Below are 18,124 nucleotides of genomic sequence, written 5' to 3' on the forward strand. Positions count from 1 at the left end.
GGTAACACCGCTGAACAGCAAGGTCAGTTTCGTTGTGATACTACGGAACTGATATTTTGTTAATACAACATGTTACAGAGCTTTTGATTATCAGGTGAGACAACCAATGATGGAGACACTGGAGTCAGTAAGTTGAAAATCTTTATCGAAGACAGCTCAGTCTCAACCGAGGAGATTTAAGACAATGTCGAACATGAATAACGAGATGTTAACGGTCCGGCCTCCTCTGTCATTCTGCCAGTGAAACCTAGAGTTAAGGTATAACACTCCCAAGCGTAGAGGAAATGCTACAGGTCAATATGTCCAGCGACTTCCTCTGCTGATAAGTAGAGCCAAGCTTGGGGAGGACTGCACTCCACTGTGTTATCGGCCCTTTCCCTCAGCAGATGTGGGAGCAACAATGATACAAGAAAGAGCGCTCTATAGAGAATTTATGGGAGCCAAGGTTGCACAAAGGCCTTATTGTAAGAATATGTGATTTGTGAGTTACAGCTGGTCTATAGTGACTTTTTAGTTTAGTATCTAGGAATGTGTAAGTTAAGATAAGATAATAAAATGTTCCCTTACACAAAGTGCCAGTTATAATCTGTTAAATGACACATTCACTAACAGTAGTATAATGTATTACTGACTTACAGCATGTTACTGTTAATCAACAATCCAAAGCGGGATCATATCTGTGTAAATTCCCAGTAGCCTCACGTATGTAAAGTATAAAACTCTCTTCTCTGCTCCGATCCCCATCATGTCCTTCTTTTCCTCAGAGTAGAAGCACAGTCAGGCAAAGCATTTGGTGCTTACTCCCTCTGGCTCTCTCACCACTCCTCCTGCTCGTTGCTTAAAACAAGCATTTACCATATCCACGAAGGAAAGGGATGTAAAATTGTTTTTCTCTCCTTCAGTTCCTCCATACCAAACCTTACCACCACCCTCATCCTTTTCACTTATATTTATATTGGCTAAGGAAGTAAAAAAAAAAAAAACATTAATTCAAAGCAAACATTCCAATCCTTTCCTGTTTGTGCCGTCTCTTTCCCCTCCCCCGGCTCAGGTTCAAACATGATCAGATACCTTTTTTTTAACATCTTCCTTCTTTAAAGTGTTTTTTATCTGGCTTTCTCCATATTCTCAGATGGGCTGAGTGAAAGAAAATTGAACTCTTTAAGCCTCAAGTAAATGTAGTAGTTACAATGGTAAACGCGGCAAAATGTGTCCCAGCTGTAGAAGTGTGGACATGTTATGGCATCAGAGGAAGAACCTGAAGGCCCAGGGTGTGATTACATTGTTGAACATCACTTAGATATCACTGTTTGTTGTGGTTGTCACTGCGACAATCACCTTTGTTTTATAGATGGGCCGAAGTTCATCATTTAAACATCAAAGTGTTTTACATCAGTGATATTTGGACAAACAGATTTAACTTGTTTTAACCACAACAATAACTTGATTAGTGTTACAGGTGTGGGCGGATTGTGGTTTGGATTAAACGTCTAGTCAAATAGAAAGAACAAATAATCTGTAGTTTTGTTAAACCCCATCCTCAGGCTTCAGTGCTCTTTGATCCGCTGTCATTTCATATTGTTTTCAATACTCAGCTACAAATATGATCACATCTGATGATTGATTAATCAGTTTAATGATGTTTAAATGATGCTGATGTTTTTTTTTTGTTTTTTTTTTAATCAAGGTCAATGATGTTAAATGCCTAAATGTAAATATATTATTGTTTATTTGTTCCCTAATGACAGTAAACTGAATAGCTTTGGTTTGTGAACAAAACAATACATTTTGGAGTTTGGAAACAGAGATCATCATTTAAAAAAAATATTTTCTGACATTTTATGGCTGAAACAACTAAATGATTAATTGTGAATATAATTAATAGTTGCAGCCCTTCCGCTGACGGATAAAAAGTGAAAATGTCTATGACCATTAATCTTTGTAACTTAATATAAGCAGTCAGACTGATGTTGATTTCTTCTTCTTTTCTCCCTTTTCTTCTCATTAATCAGTCTTCCACAAACCACGAATACAGTACCTCTTCTATCCTTTCATAAGTTCCCTGCTCTCCCTTTCTGTTCAAAAACAATATTCTCTCCCATATTCGAACAATGTTTAAAAGAACTTTATCTCTCATTTACGTCTTTTAGCAGATTCCTCATATTTTCCCATGGGAGACAAAAGCAGCCAGTCCCCTTGGATTATTTGTATCATTTACTTGCTCATTCATGCTTGAGAGCACTCAAGTCAAGGACACAAGCACGGTTTTTGATTTACACTATCAAAAGAATTAATTAAAAACTGCAATGGGACCCTAGGGTGCCCATCATCTTAGGAGGGGAGGGGGTTGAAGGCAGGAGGGCAGAATAAAGAAGGGAGCTATGGAATAGTGAGGGAAGGGGAAGCCAAGAGGGAAGAGAAGGAGTAGGTGAGACAAAGTGGAACAGAGGACAAGTTGTTTGGTGTGAAAAAGGAAAGGGACGACTTGTAGGACTTGCAAGGAAGGGGATGGGAATAAGAGAGCAAACAGAGAGAAAAAAGAGGTAAAAGGGACATGGATATTTCCACTGCTTGACACCTCTTCACCTACACACAAACACACAAGGGACAGGAAGTTAGTGTTAGCGTCGGCACGCCTGCTCGCTCTATGACACGATACATCTCGGAGGAGAGGGACTCGAACACACGGGGTCTGCGTAGGTCGTCTTAATTAGCCACACATCCCGCTACACAGAGCCCCCGGGGAGTTGAACAGGGGCACAGAGGGTGAGGAGAAGGGAGGGAGAGAAGAGGGAGTGAAGAAAGAATGGGTATTAGAGTGCGGGGAATAAACCAACGGGATTGAAAGGTTATTTAAAGCATGGCCTATAAAACATTCAGAGAAGTACAGGGTGTCTTTTTGCATATATGTTTATATGTGTGATTTGATGCATGAACTGTGGCCAACAACATGCACTTATGTTTATTGTACAGTCAGGTGACATCCTTTGATGCTACACACTCAGTGTGTCCTTGCCTGTGCATACGAGTCGGGGGCGGGTGATTGAGTGTGCTCAGGTGAGTGACAGAATGATGCTAGGTGAGGCTCTACACATAAAGCTCATCCATATTTGCAGAACCTAATTAGCCATCCCAGTCATTGCTCACATCTATGACAGAGTGCTGGAGCACCAGCGCTCTCGTCTAACCGCACGTAATGAACACGATTGCTGTGTTATCCCTCTGAATCTCAACTTCCTTGATGTCTTTTTCCCCGTAATTGACAGCTAATGCTTTTCCTTCAGGTGTATGAGATGTCCTATAAACTGGAGACTTTCTTTTTTTTTTTTTTACTGTGCACTGTGTCTGAAGTGAAACTGCGGTCTTAGAACCACTGTAAATTCCATTTTAGTTTGCCTGTCACATAGGTCAACACACTTAATTGGGTGATAGTTGGAATTTGAGAGACGGTAAATCATGGCGAAGCTCGGAGACAAGCGGATGGATCCCACCTGAAGTTATACAAGGACTTAAATAAAATTCATACTGATGACCCCTGCTCTCAACAGTCTTACCTTGCAGGATGACAGTTTTATTTCAAGTTTTATTCACTTGCAGGTAGCTGACTTAGCTGCAGTGTCAGTGTGAACAATGGTGCCAAGCAGGTACATTTATCCTCACAGTGGTTGAGACCAAAGTAAACTTAAGGAAATTATGTTTGAGTAATATCCTGAATTGGAACAGTGGAACATAGACATGTGCTTATATCACTTCTTCCAGGTGGGGAGTAAACCACACCTTAGTTCTTTTAGTACCCCACCATATACACGTCTCAAGTATTGTCAGGTTTTTCCTCCAGTCTTCTGGATTCTATAACAAGAAACATTACCAAATTTGGATGAGAAGTTGGAGCTGGGGAAGAAAGTGTTATATCTTCCCTCCCTTAATCTATCTTTTACTCCTCTGACTTCTTTCATTTGCTCACCCATATGATCCTCTCACAGTTCCCTCTTCCCTCTCACCTTTCTCGTCAAAGCTCGGCTGATGCTTATCGGCTTTACCACACGTCTTCAACCACTAACCCAGTTTCAACTACGAGGAAAAATGAAGGAAAAAGTAGAACAACTGAGGGAAAACAAAATGTTTGTTGGTGATCAAATGGAGGTCATCTTCTTGACCCTGAAACATTAAATGTTTCAAGGTCAAGAAGTTTGAGATGGAGGTTAAATGACCTTATCTGATAAAAACAGTAAAGACAGTATAGGTTTGCCAAACTTTCTGCGATGAAAACATGCTTGAGCAGAATAGAGAAAGAAATTGTAAAGCACTAGTTGAAGAATTTTTTTATTCTTTTGTATGTTTTCTTTTAAATCAATTTCTCTGTCCTTAGCTGGATTGTAAACATTGTTTGTACTACCTATTTTGAAATGTAAATAACCTGTATTTGTTTCTACACTGTACTGTATGAATAAAGTTTGCAAAGAAAGAAAGAAACAATAATGGAAGAAGAGGAAAACTAACACTGTGCTTGTCATGCCACTTGCTCTTTGTAAAAATAAGTCCTCTGTGAATCACTAAAATATTGTATATTTAATTTCCAATGTTGTGGTATTTTACAATTTAAGCAATAAGTAATGTAATATAATGTTTGGATTTGTATTGACTAGCATGTTTTTACAGTCTAAAGCTGTTTTAGTAGTAAGTAGTCAACTTCCTGTATGATATAAATGGGACCACACACACACACACACACACACACACACACACAAACACATCCAAGGGGAATCCTTCCTCCCTTTCTCTCCAGGGACAAACACTAACAGTGGCAATGTCACGCTCTCAGTGCCATAACATTTCTCATTTTTTCTGCTTTTATTTCTCTGATTCTCCCTCACTCACTTTAACTCTTTTACATTTTCCCACCCTCTATCTTTATCCCTTCCTTCCTCTCTCCTCATTTGCTCTCTATAGCTTGTTGGCAGAGATCCCTCTCTCATCCCATCCTTCCACCCGGTTCTTGTGTTTTTAATCCCCATGTGTGCCAACCAAGACTGCAGACATCTTGGCCTCATGTCTTTGCTCTCTATGTGTATAGAGTGTACAGTGTGTGTTTGTGTGTATCCCAAGGAGCCTGCCAGCACTTGTACAAAAGCTCTCTTTTTAAGTTTGTTTGTCTTTACTAATCAATAAAACCATACAACACTTAACCCTGTGCCCCCACATCTTCCCTTCTTTCTTTCTCTTGAGGAATTTAACAAGTCCAAACACAAGAAATGTAACAAGGTTTGGGTGTGGGTCTTTATGTGGCAATGCATTTGTGTTTTAAGTTTCAGAAGTAGCCTGTTAACCAAGCCTGATCAGTATCTCTGCCCTGAAGACTCTGCAAATGACACTATACGCGTTTTACTACGTTTACTATTTTCATGTCCATGTTAGACTTGTTCCCCTTTAGTTTTGCAGCATAGGTCATAGTTAAAGGTGACATCGAATGCTGGTATCACACATATATGTTAGTTATGGAGGTCTACTTACATATATTAACATGTTTTCATGGTTAAAAACCTCCCAGTCGCTGCAAACAAGCCGATCAAAATATCTCCTCACTGACGCTCTCGTCAGCCGCGCTGTTTCAGACCAAAACCACACCCCCAGAATGTGGACTGTGTTGTGATTGGCCACTCAACGAGAGCTTTCCTACTGTCCTGTGATTGGCCAGGTACCTGGAAGTGACGTAATAGATAGGCCAGCTCTCAGATACACAGCTCCCCCTCTGGCACGGTGGATGCTCTGTATCTCAGCAGCTACAACGAGAGTAGTTCTTCTTCTTCTGCGGTTGAATGTACGCAACCGGATGTGCACCAGGAGGCGCTACAGTGGTGAGAGGAGTGGTGAGGTGTACTGATGACAACATCCACATACGGAAGTGCCGATCCGCTTCGCAGAGCCCAGGAAAACAATAAAACCCTGTTTTCTCACCAGTGGCTGAACTGTTTGTTCTGAAACTTTAGGGTTTCATAAACGAGGTAATGACGCAGATACACACACAAACACAGCGTTAATTGGAGCTTCCGGTCTATGTCGCCTTTAACAATTTTGAAACAGTAACTTTTCCACTGAGGGACATGTACGAGCAGCTGCTTAGTAGAACAACGACTGGGAGCAGGACCTCAGTGATTGTCAAAGTCTTTCATCATGGGCCACATTTCTAACCCTAACCCCATTTTCACATGGGCCCAACGATGATGATGAAATGTTATCAATAACAATAAAACGAATATCCTGCCTCTCTACACTACGCTCGTGTTACCTTGTTGATAACTCTCAACTGTTACCATGGCTACTGCTCATTTCCCGTTTGCAGACATGTGCATGCATATGACTGTCAATATGCACATATAGTCAATTAAATAAATAAATACACTCCTACTCAGGTTAGTCCATACAGGATGACAAAACTGCAGCTTTGTTTCAAGTTTAGGAAGTATAACCCTTTATCAGACGTCATAGGCTACAAGCATTTTTATAGAAATGACCAGAATACGTAGCCACACAGTTGGTGCAGTTGTTAGCACTCTTGCCCCGGTTGAGACCACGGTCTTTCTGCATGGAGTTTGCGTGTTCTCCCTGTGTGTGTGTGTTTTCTTTGGGTTCTCAGGCTTCCTCCCACTGTCCAAAACATGCAATATGGGGATAAGGTAAATGAACACTCTAAATTGAGAGCGTGGGAATGAATGGTTGAATGGTTGTTTGTCTCTATATGTGGCCTTGAGCAAAACCTTATCCCTAACCTAAACCATAACCATATAATACCAAACCCAACCTTCACCTAAGCACAATTCAAATCTTAAATCCCTAAATTTTACCAGTCTCATTAGGATCAGTGTGTGTTTGTGCCAGAAAATCTAAATCTAAAATACATAATACTGTTTGTCTTTGAACAACAAACTGACACAGTAATACAATGTTAATTAAATATATGGCCATGTGATCACACATGCAACGATACATCAACATGTACCTCATTTTGTGTGTGTGCATAAGGACGTATGTGTGCTTTTAGGTGAATGGTTTTAACATGGTGGTTCACGTGTGAATCCTATTTGTATGTAAATGACTGCATGTGACTGTGGAAAGCTACAGTATGTTAATCGTATATGAGCTGAACAGGAAAGCTTGTTGGGGAATTCATGCTTCACTTCATGCCTATCAAACATGTCACTATTTTCTATTTACTATTTTTTTTAATGTATATATAATATTTATATCACACACTCCTCCAAGCTTGGGTCCTCCACCAGAGGCCTGGCAGCCTGAGGGTTCTGCACAGTATCTTAGCTGTCCCCAGCACTATTTATGATCCACAATTTTGTCCCAACCAATTTTATCAATTTATCATTAATAAATGAAAACAATTGGTGGCATGTAGGCTACAAAATATCCACTCATAATCAACCGAAACCGCCGAAACAATGTGCTGTCCAACTTGCTGGAACCCGCCCCCCTCGGGTTGTTCTCTCGGCAGCAGAGAACACCCCGCTGCCTGTCTGTGTTTTGGGGCTGTGCGTGTGCGACAGGACCACAGCAGGAGGTGAGACGAGGGTAAAGTTTCCATACGATAAAAGTCACTAAAAGTGTTATGAGGTTGTGGCGTAATGGGGCCGGGGCGGTCCGTGGCGGGATGCTGTTGAGTGTGCTGTAATGCAGTGCATATTGTAATGAAACGTCAAACTGATGAATACTTGTACCCAGCACTTTTCAAACCACACTCAAGCTTATGGTTATTGTCCCCGGCATAACAAACTGACGCCCTTGATGCCAGTGCTCCTATCACCACTGAGACCACAGTTGCCTTTACTCCCCACATATTCTCTAGCTTCTCTCCTCCCTTGGTATTTCTCCAGGTTTTCGTGTTCCTTCTTCTTGATGTTGATGTCTTCTTTCCTGTTTTCCTCTCAGATTAATGTGCAAACACCAGTTTGTTTGTCTGGATCTGGAAGTCCCACAGGATCTTAGCCCTGTTGTTCTCAACCACCTTTGCAGACGTCTTCCATCTTGATCCTGGGACCACCAGTCAGTACTTGGTGCAGATTTTCTTGTACACTATCCCAACTAATTGGTTGTGGCAACCCCAGTGAGAAGGGATATATACAGAGGAGGTTGAGACCTATGGATGCTCCAAAACCCAACATCCAGATTGATAAGGAAACATCTGCTGGCTCAGTGTTCTAACTTTACAGTTGGAGATTGTTGAGGTACAATGTGCCTCATTGCAGGTACATAAATACTATGGCATGGTTAGGGGGAAGATCTCATCATCATCATCATCCCCACACTCTGAGATTGGGCACCAAGCCCCAGTAACAACAGTGCCCATCAAAAGGGCAGCTGACCTATAGATACGACCATGACCAAATTGAAATCCTAGAGGAACGCAAACTCCTCCTGCCTGCCAAGGCTAAGTGACAAAGTACCATCAGAATCTCTACTAGAGGAAACTAACTCGGCACTGCTAACTGTCTGAACTAATGGCATCACTGAGAACAATGAGTAATAATGTTGTGAAGTCAAAGGGGTATGGAAATGGATAAATCATTCAAAATGTACGATAACACATTAGATGGAAAGGGCAGCAAAAGTTATTATAATGTCTTTACTCAGGATATAAAGTGCACCTGTTAAGATGACAATAAATGTGTCATCAGTGTTCGACAACTGTCCCTTTATGTTTTAAAATACAAGATTAAAATCATGCGTCAACTTCAAACTGTGTTGGTGTTTCCACTGCTTTGTGTCAGTTTCAACACTGGCATCATGGAAACAGAGCTTTTTTTTTTAAAGTTGACCTTGAGATTTGATGAGCTAACTGTAAAGAATTATAAAATCAAATATCTGAAATATGTTTCATAATTGCCAAAGTGCTTTGTTTATATCGAATAATAAAACTTAACAGTGCAGAATCAAAGATTATTCAGTTGATGCAGAAAATACTGCGAAATCATTAATCCATTTTTTTCTGAGCTGCAAAAGGCTCAGGATGATAAAATAAAACATTATTTAACACATTCTCGCTCGCAAACACACACACACGCATGCACACTCACACGCATGCACACACACAACACAACAGATAAATAGCATGTCACAACGTGAAGTTAGGATAGTGCATTACCCCAGTTCTGGTATTGAACGGAGCCCATTAGCAGTGTTAATCTATAGATCTAATCATGATCATGAAATAGAGGACTGCTCCCATTCTAGCAGCACCAGCCACACTCATAAACTATGCGGCACATTTTCCTCATATAACCCGACACACAAAACTAGGATCAGTTTGAATTTGTTCCAGTTCTTGTGAGGTTTAATTTGTTAAACGAGCATAGTAATAAAATGCACTGTAAATAGAGTTGGAGGGGAAGAGCAACTGATTTTACAAGTGAGACAAAATCCCAGAGAGACTATGAAAATGACTAATAACATCTGTAGCAACACTTAAAACTCTACAAGGTCAAAGCAACTATATTAGCAACATGGTACAAATGGAAAATGAAAGAACTCTACAAATCTACCGAAATATATAATAAACATAGTAATGATAAGAGTTTAATTAAAGAGTGTTAATTGCCTGAAACTGTGCATGTGAGTGTGAATGGTTGTGTATCTCTGTGTGTTGGCCCATGAACAGTCCAGGTCATATCCTGCTTTTCAATTACTGTGTGGCTTGGGAAGCCATTTTGTGTCCAAAACTAACCCAAGTAGGAAAGAGTATTTGAAACCTGAAGCCAATAGATGAAAGTTCCAACGAGATTGTGTTACCCTGTCTGTCATAAGCAACTATTACCATGGATACTGTGTTTGTGACCCCATTTTATAGACACACGGACATGGAAGAGCTGCCTATAAAAGCTGACCTTGGCCAAGAGTCAGGGTTCATCTTCACCAGCCTATACACAACAGAGACAAACAATAACAATAATAATAACTCATTAATTTACAATAAAGTCCTCAAACTGAGTGTGAGCTCTGATCCTTATTCACACTGTCAGTCACAACTATAACCAATTTATAGTCTCAAATTTACTTAAACCCAATCTGTAACCCTTAAGACTGTGGGATAAGGTTGAAGTTTTTTGTAGAAAACCAGAATTTGTCCAAACTTGGCCCCACCTATCAAGCTCTGAGTTCGATTCCATGCTTTACACCCAATGCAATCGCCACTTATTATCCTAATGTTAAAAACACTGGTAGCAGCAGGTGGGCAGGGAAGCAGAGGGTGATGATGATGATGATGATGATGGCACATTATATCACATACACAAATAATAAATAATGACTCCATAATCAAAATGAATAAATAGTGTTTTGATCCAAAAAGTTCCAATATTGTGCTTTAATGGATACATAAGAGAGATCAGTGGGGAAACATTGTGGGACATAAATTACAGTCATCATGATCAATAGATGGTTTCCTTTTTGGTCTGAAATCAACCTACATGTAGTATCTGGATATTGTATAAAACAGCATGAATACACGCACACACCATAACACATGCACCAACACAAAATGGAAGAATTCACTTTGGTACCTAATTATTGCATCGACTTACAATGCAATTTCTATTACACACACACACTGAACCCCAAATCGTATTATATCATGGAAGTATAACAGGTAACACAAATCAGTTCCCAGGATTAATTGTCAGATGTATTCATTATTTCCGCCCTCTCATTCATGAAAAGGAACAGACTCACTGTATCATGTCTCAACCAGAAATATCTCATTAGAGATTAATACAGATCAGCTCTTTTAATTAGCCAGTCCGCCCACGTGAGGACTGATAAAAGCCTGCCGTGTTGCACGCAGAATACACTAAACTGTACTGTATGTGTGCCTGTGTCTGAAATGAAAAATGTGAGCTTCTCTCCCACCTACTGTCTTCACAGTTTGGTATCTTTAGTGAGATAACACAGCGAGACTGCATAGGTGTGCATGTCTTATGAGCTGTAAGAGCACATTTTGGTTTAAAAACAGTCATATTATTGCTTATAATGGAAATGTCTTAAAAGAAAGTCCATATTCAGTGTTACAAACAAGAATGAAGAGTGATGAAATGAGTGAGTTTTATCAAGTTTTGATGATTTTTGTTGATATTGCAATTATTGTGCTTGTGTTTAGTCTTTGTGAACAGAAATAATGTATCGTTAGTTGTTTGCTGCATCTTTCATCTGAAGATGAGCTCTGTCAAGCAAGCAATCCTATCAGACCTGAGGGAGTATTTGAGTGTACAGCCGCAGTGCAAGGGAGGACAGGGACAAACTGTCCCAGGACTGGGTTTTCGGAGCAGTAGAATTCACTTCTGAAAATAATTCAATGATTTGCGTTTTTAGTCATACTCCAACCTCCAATGTTGTCGTTGCCTCTGTCTGTCGTCTGCCATAAAACAAATCTCTTCCTGTGTGCAGCTCAGAAATGTTGAGGCGGTAGGAGATACGAACACTGATTTACTGAGAAACAAAGAGAAAGTAATACGGAGTTGATAGGCTAACATTTAAAAGTTACTCACTACAACCAATCAGAGCAAGGATGTTGTATGCAGAGCGACGGAAAATGCATCGAACGTGTCTGTTGTAGTTTTCTAGGAGTGAGGGTTATCTAGTAATGGCGTCTAATGACTTTGCCCGTTGGAGCTCAGTGGAGCAAGTCACTTAGGATGCAAGTACCATCTGAATCTAAAGACAGCTGCTCTTCAGTGGCCACCATTTAGGATGTTTACATATGCTGCTAGATGTCACTTCTCTGTCGTCATCGTGTTAAGCCCGCCTCTAGCATGCCAGGGGGTTGTAATTGGTTCCCTTTTCTTAGGACATTCTTAAATTGGCTGAAATGGCTTCCTTGCCAGATTGCTCTGCAGTCCCTTGAGCAAAATCGCTCAATGAGAAGGATAAATAAAGTTTAATAAAAATGAACTACAAATTGTAAAAACATGAAACTATAAAACAAATATACGACAAGCACGCACTGGTGAGTGTGTGCATGTATACATGCGTGCACTGTACCCTTCAATACATACATATTTTTATTCCTATAATCTCAGCTTCGAGGCAGCTCTTTTGTTTACATTATCACTTTGAAGATGGCAAGAGAGTCATGTGTGTAAGTGGAAGCGAATAAGTGTGCCGTGGGATTCTCGGTGCATGTCTTTGTGAGAGCAATAGCATGATCGTGTTTCTAAAGCATTACTTTCTGTGTTTACAATGGTGCCACTTTGATGAGTTTTTTTCTTCAGGGCAAAAAAAGGGAGCAGAATAATCTCACCATACATGGTTACATGCCAGTGCTTGGGGAAAACAGCAGCTGTTTATAATCACCTTCATTTCAACACCTCAAACAAGAAAATACAGATGAATGGCAATGGGTAAAGAAAATGACGTATTCTCTTCAAGGCCATGAAGGCTGCCACCTCTCAGAATTCATCACATATATATCAGTATTTCACAAACCAAGATGAAGTCCATCACCAGAGTGTGATGCAATGAACAAACACAGGTAGGGTTGGTAGGTATGGAAAAGCTAGCAATAGGATAAAATAGTGTTTCAGAAACAATTGACCAACCTTGGCTCTGAGTCAAAGGGTATTCCTAAAATATAAAAGTATATTCTTAATGCACCACACTTTCTGTACAAACCAGACCGACTCTGATGCAGTTAATCAATGTAACATAGTCATATATCACTGTTTTGTTGCTATCTGGATTGATATGTAAAACAACTGTCAATGTTCCTGCAGGTAGCTTTAAAGTTCCTTGACAACAAGTTTTATTTCATGTCTCTCCTTAGCTCGGCTAACTTAACTGAATATGTACCTCCTACACCATAACAAATATAGAAAGCAAAATGTATTCAGGCTTTAGCCCAACACAGGCACAAGATCCAATCATTTCACTGATCTTCACACTAAATTAACAAAAAAAGCACATTGTCAAGTAAGGTAATCCGGCCAACATGACCAAAACTGTTACTCATCAGGACCTGATGAGCTAAGGTTACGGTTCCCACTCTCGACACATCCCTTTTTAAAGCATTGGTTCAGTCACAGCTCAGCATAACAGGTTACAGCAGGCCTGTCAAAGCTTAACATGTCAAAGCCGCGAGTCTGGTTCTGCAGTAAGAGCTGCAGTTAAAGCCCTGATTGGTATTTAAAGACTTTAGAGGATTGTGTTATTATGTTAATTTCATCCTCAAAACCAAAAACCTAAGAGTGAAAGTATAAAGAACAGATTACCTCTAGATTTTTACGCTCCCTAAAATAAAATGCACTTATTATCATGTCAAGTCAACCTGTAGCTAAATGCCCCTTTACACTAGATTGACATTTTAAATAGCCTTGTGCCCAAACTCACTGTGTCTCACTATCAGTCTTAAGAAACATTAACACCTTCTCAGATGTAAAATGGGAAAATATTCAATTTGAAAATGAACACAACTATGTAACTTACTAAGATGAAATTAGATGCAAATTTCATGTATACATATATATTTTTACTTTGGTACCTGACATAAAACTACAGTAAAAAGCCATACATGGTGCATTAAGAGGTTTAAAAGCATTGAAGGCAAACTTGTAATTGCCTATTGCTCTTAATTTGAAAGTTTAAAGCTGTTGTGCCATCTCTTTTATTTCCCTCTATGGCACATTTGGATCATTCATTGCTGCTGATGCCGTCCATCAGTCAGGGCTAGACGTGGCTAACGGCTAGCTAAGTGGTGCTAATTGAGCTGAGACCCTGCAATAATAGTTTCCGTCCATCGCAAGTCATTTGTCAGTATTACTGTTGTCAACAAGACATTATGGGTGAGGAGAAAGAGAAAAAGGAGCATGTCTATGTAGATTCTCAGTGTCTTGAAACATCTTCAATAAATCCAGTCTAGTCTAGTCGCTATCATCCTCCTCTACCTTACATATAAATTTAGTTCAGGCAATGTTATAGCAAAATTAGACTCAGATGGAGCGAGATATTAGGTGAGTGTAATTATTCTTATTATTGCATTTATCTTTTTTTTTATTATTTGTTAATTGTCCATAGTTTCACTCTGTTCACATACTCTGGTATATACACTAGAAAAGTATTTCTGTTTTTCCACCAGAGGAAGCTCGGGTACCACTGGTGGTACGCGTATCTCAGTTTGAGAACCATGGGACTAGTCGAGTTTGTTTAACTTCGAAAATGTAATATACTGTATCTTAATTTCACAAAGGGAGTGAAATATTGCAGTCATTAATTAAGTCATAAGTGGACAGACTGTTTAATTTATTTATCTTTTTGGGGTACATTTTTGACATATTCACACCAGCCCTTCAGAAAGTTTGGGAAGGTGTGAACGCACAACCGATCTCCTATCCGCCTAAGACAAAGGTTCTCGGTCCCAAATGCAGGAAGCGGACTACAATGCAGGACATTGTGGGTAAACACAACCAAAACATACATGCCTGTAGAACGATAGCCTGCAGGTCTGTGCAGTTAAATTTGGTGGCCTCTTGTCTTGGGATGATTGTTCATTTAATTTGGCTTTTCATGTTGATTCTGTCTGTGAACTGAGGGGATTATACTAACTATTGCAATTATGGTTCAGACTGGATTGGGAATGTGATGAGATTGTGTGTAGAGTTGTTCATTTGAGTTGGGAAAATATTCTGGGATCTAGTGTTTGCTTGAATTTGGAGTGGTTGACATAACTATATATACTCATGAATAATTATTATATTTGATTTAAATCTGATTTGATTAATTATCTTTGTTTATAAATATGGAAGTAAAATCAAAGGTAAATTAATTTAATGCACTAAATATATTTAAATGTAATTGAATTCCTATAAATAAATAGATCCTAAAGATATTTAGAATATTTGATAAATCGATTGCTTAACAATAGTTTATCATAATGGAAATATAATAATTGCAACAAATAATGAACTGTATACTTTTAAATGGCATCACTTTATTTTCACTCTTTAGATTTATGACTTAACTTAAGCAACGATCATAGAAGATTTTGGTCATTTACATGATTAGCTAACTTAATTTTGTACGTTCGTACATACTTTATTCAATGATGTCAATAAACAGATTCATTTGTACGGAGTTGGTCAGCACAGATGACTAAACACGGAGTTTGGTGACCTTGACAGTGTCGCACTAAATATTTATAATTTTTTTTCGGTTTACAAACTCTGACTGCTATTTCCTTTAAGCTGTAGACACATGTGGAATCAACAAGTGATACTGTATTTCCTCCATCAAGGTTATTTTAAATTAATTAGATTTGTTTTAACTGCTAGTCCATGGGTTATGCAGTTTTTGTACCTTCACATTTTCAAAAGAAAAAAAATCTCTGGCACCCATTTTGTTTCAGTCTTTCTTTGCAATCTTGTATTTTCTTTTGTTACGCAACACATAATGTGAGTGGGTGATGAGTTGCATGCTTGATTGAATGACATTGCCTCCCATTGACTCCTGGGAGCTGATTGGTGCTGCAAAGGAGGTTCAAATTTTGTGTCATCATGGTGCCAACCCAAAAGCCAAAGTTCCACTATAACCAATATGATCTTGGACACATTAATTTGAGGTGCAATTCTACATTATGTTGCTTTAATGTGTTGCTGGTGGTTTATTGGGAGTTGGGAAGATTTTATGTTCATATTTTCCCCTAGGCCTGGTCATATCACTCATACACACTCTTTACTTATTCTGTCTATTTCATATCATTGGCATGGAAAACAATTATGACAAGCAGATATGTGGGCCACATAATGAGGGGTTGTCGGGATTGGGAGATCTCTTGTTCATTAGAGCTGGCACTATGTCACTATCAACATCTCAGTTTAAGCTTTGGGTTTTAAAACAAAAAAAAAGCATGCAATACATTTACTGGCTGAAATACTACTGCTTAGCTGCTGTTTCAGAACCATGGACAGCAACGTTTAAGGCGCTGCCCTCTGGAGACAGACAGTCACATACACTTTGTTTCCACCAAGCGGTGCAGTGTAGTTTGGAATGGTACACCTTGATGTGGCTTGTGTTTCCACTGCAGGGTGTGTGGGCCACATGGCGATAGCAGCACGACACAGTGTAGCCCGCCAATTAATTTCATGAGGAAGAACGCAGCAGTGAACAGGGAAACAGTGGTAGACATCCAGTATTATGTATTCTTTCTACTTGGTATGTGGCTGTTTATAAGAAGAAGGAGACACACTTTTGTTTGACTTTTGAGTTTTGTTTGAAGTAGGAATTCTGTGTTGACCAATCACTGGACTGCAGTGTGACTTGGTCCATCCTTGGACCACTGCACTTGGTACTTCAACAGAAGGGTGCCAAAATTGAAATGCAAATAATAATAATCCATAATTAGTGATCTGAACTGAACTGTAACACTTTAGATTAAATAATAACAGCTAGATTGTCAAAAGATTAACTTCTGTCTAAAGAATGTATACATAAACAGCAATTGTATGGGCTATTGGTTTCACTTTAGTAGAAAGTAGGAGCTTTATTTTAATTTATTTATTTATTTTATTTTATTTTACCTTTATTTAACCAACCAAAATTCTTATTTACAACTGCTATGTGGGTGATGTGTAGCGCTCCAAAGACGGCACATTCCAGATGCGTAACTGATGTTTTTTTTTTTCCCCTGAAGTTTTATAATTTGCTCGTAAAAAAAAGGAAAGTGAGTGACTGCGTTGAACTATTTTATTTACTTGTTTTATGTTGTGTAAATTATTGTAATATTGTTTGATATACTATGTAAATTGATTAATTGGGATAAAGGGGCAGAGTAAATTAGATTGTTCTTCTTTCTGCTCCTTCTCATTCAAGACGTGGACAATTATGTGTTTATATTATTATTTTTATTTTTATTTTTTTAAATTTGCAAATGAAATTAAATAAATAAACCAAACTAAATGCTGTCAGGCGTTTCTGGTCGCCATGCAACAATGCTGTCAATCCAAAGTCAGTGCTGTATGCTCCACACTGCAACAAAGACACTAGTCTAGATAAACAGGAAGTTGTCAATCACTGCCTAAGTATCAGTTTAGGTTGAAATACAAAGAGTAAATCAGGTTGTTGGTTTGTTTTTTTCAAACACCTTCTCTCACTGACACCTGAGTTTGGTTCACACCTCAGGCATCTCATAAGCTACATCAAAGCAGGAAAAGAAATGTCTGAAATACGAGGGCAAATTATATCTGACTTCTTCCTTGTTTTGCGGAGTTAATTATTTAAGCACCAAAACAACTTTTGGAGCCCAACACGCAAGCGGTGATGACGTCATTACCAACACATGCAGCCTCACGCTGAATGCACGATATAAACCAGGCTTCAGACTGTCAGGACAAATACGGTTTTCTCAACAAATTCTGTGATTGAATTAAAGAAATGCTCATATTTATATTATATTTTCCTTTGCCTTTTTCCTTTGTTTTTTTCTCTTTTCGTTTACTTCATAGTATAATTATTTTTTATTTGAACTGACAGCTTTTACTGCCTGGAAACTCCTGCACAGGAAAAGACTTACTATAGAGTTTGGGGAATCAACAGTTTTATGCTCTTGAAGTCAAAGAATCAAAGACCTTTTCAGTCATTTTAAGCTGCGCCCACAAATACTGTACAACAGAAACGAGATAACTAGCTGCCGGATGAAAGAGGAAGCCGCTGAAGAAAAAAGGCTAGAGATATGTGGCTTTCAGACATACCTCTCTGCTGTGGAGGAGGCCTTTCTCTGACACATCACTGCCAACGAACTACTTCCCGGCGCCATTTCCTGTTTGATCTCCCACGCAACAAGATTGCTGGGTTTCACAGCCAGGAAGTTGATGCCTGACTGAAACCACACCCTGTAGAGACAGATGAAGACACAGAGAAGAAAAAGAGAGATTAAGGTTAAGCAAACAACCATGTAAGCACATGATAAACAAAAGAGAAAAAGAGTGATGGTGGGAATATGCTGAAATTGAATTTGCTTTGCTTGTAATATCCTTGCCCTGTTTTCCGTGCTGATTTTCCTTAATCTCTGATACGTGCCACACTCTCTTTGTATACAATGTCTTTTTAAATTGATTCATGCCGCATGTTGCCACCTCCAACA

At 39.1% G+C, this 18,124-nt stretch overlaps 1 protein-coding gene across 1 annotated transcript in view; it reads right to left on the bottom strand.

Moving 5' to 3' along the window:
- The window catches only part of si:dkey-215k6.1 (transmembrane protein 132D), a 260,128-nt gene that overhangs the window by 113,496 nt on the left and 128,508 nt on the right, over positions 1–18,124 (bottom strand). Inside the window, exon 4 of the mRNA XM_058636093.1 lies at positions 17,733–17,873. Coding sequence (XP_058492076.1) covers positions 17,733–17,873 — 141 coding nt within the window. The remainder of the gene's footprint in view (positions 1–17,732; positions 17,874–18,124) is intronic.

Source organism: Solea solea, chromosome 8 (assembly GCF_958295425.1).
Source record: "Solea solea chromosome 8, fSolSol10.1, whole genome shotgun sequence".
Taxonomy (NCBI): Eukaryota; Metazoa; Chordata; class Actinopteri; order Pleuronectiformes; family Soleidae; genus Solea; species Solea solea.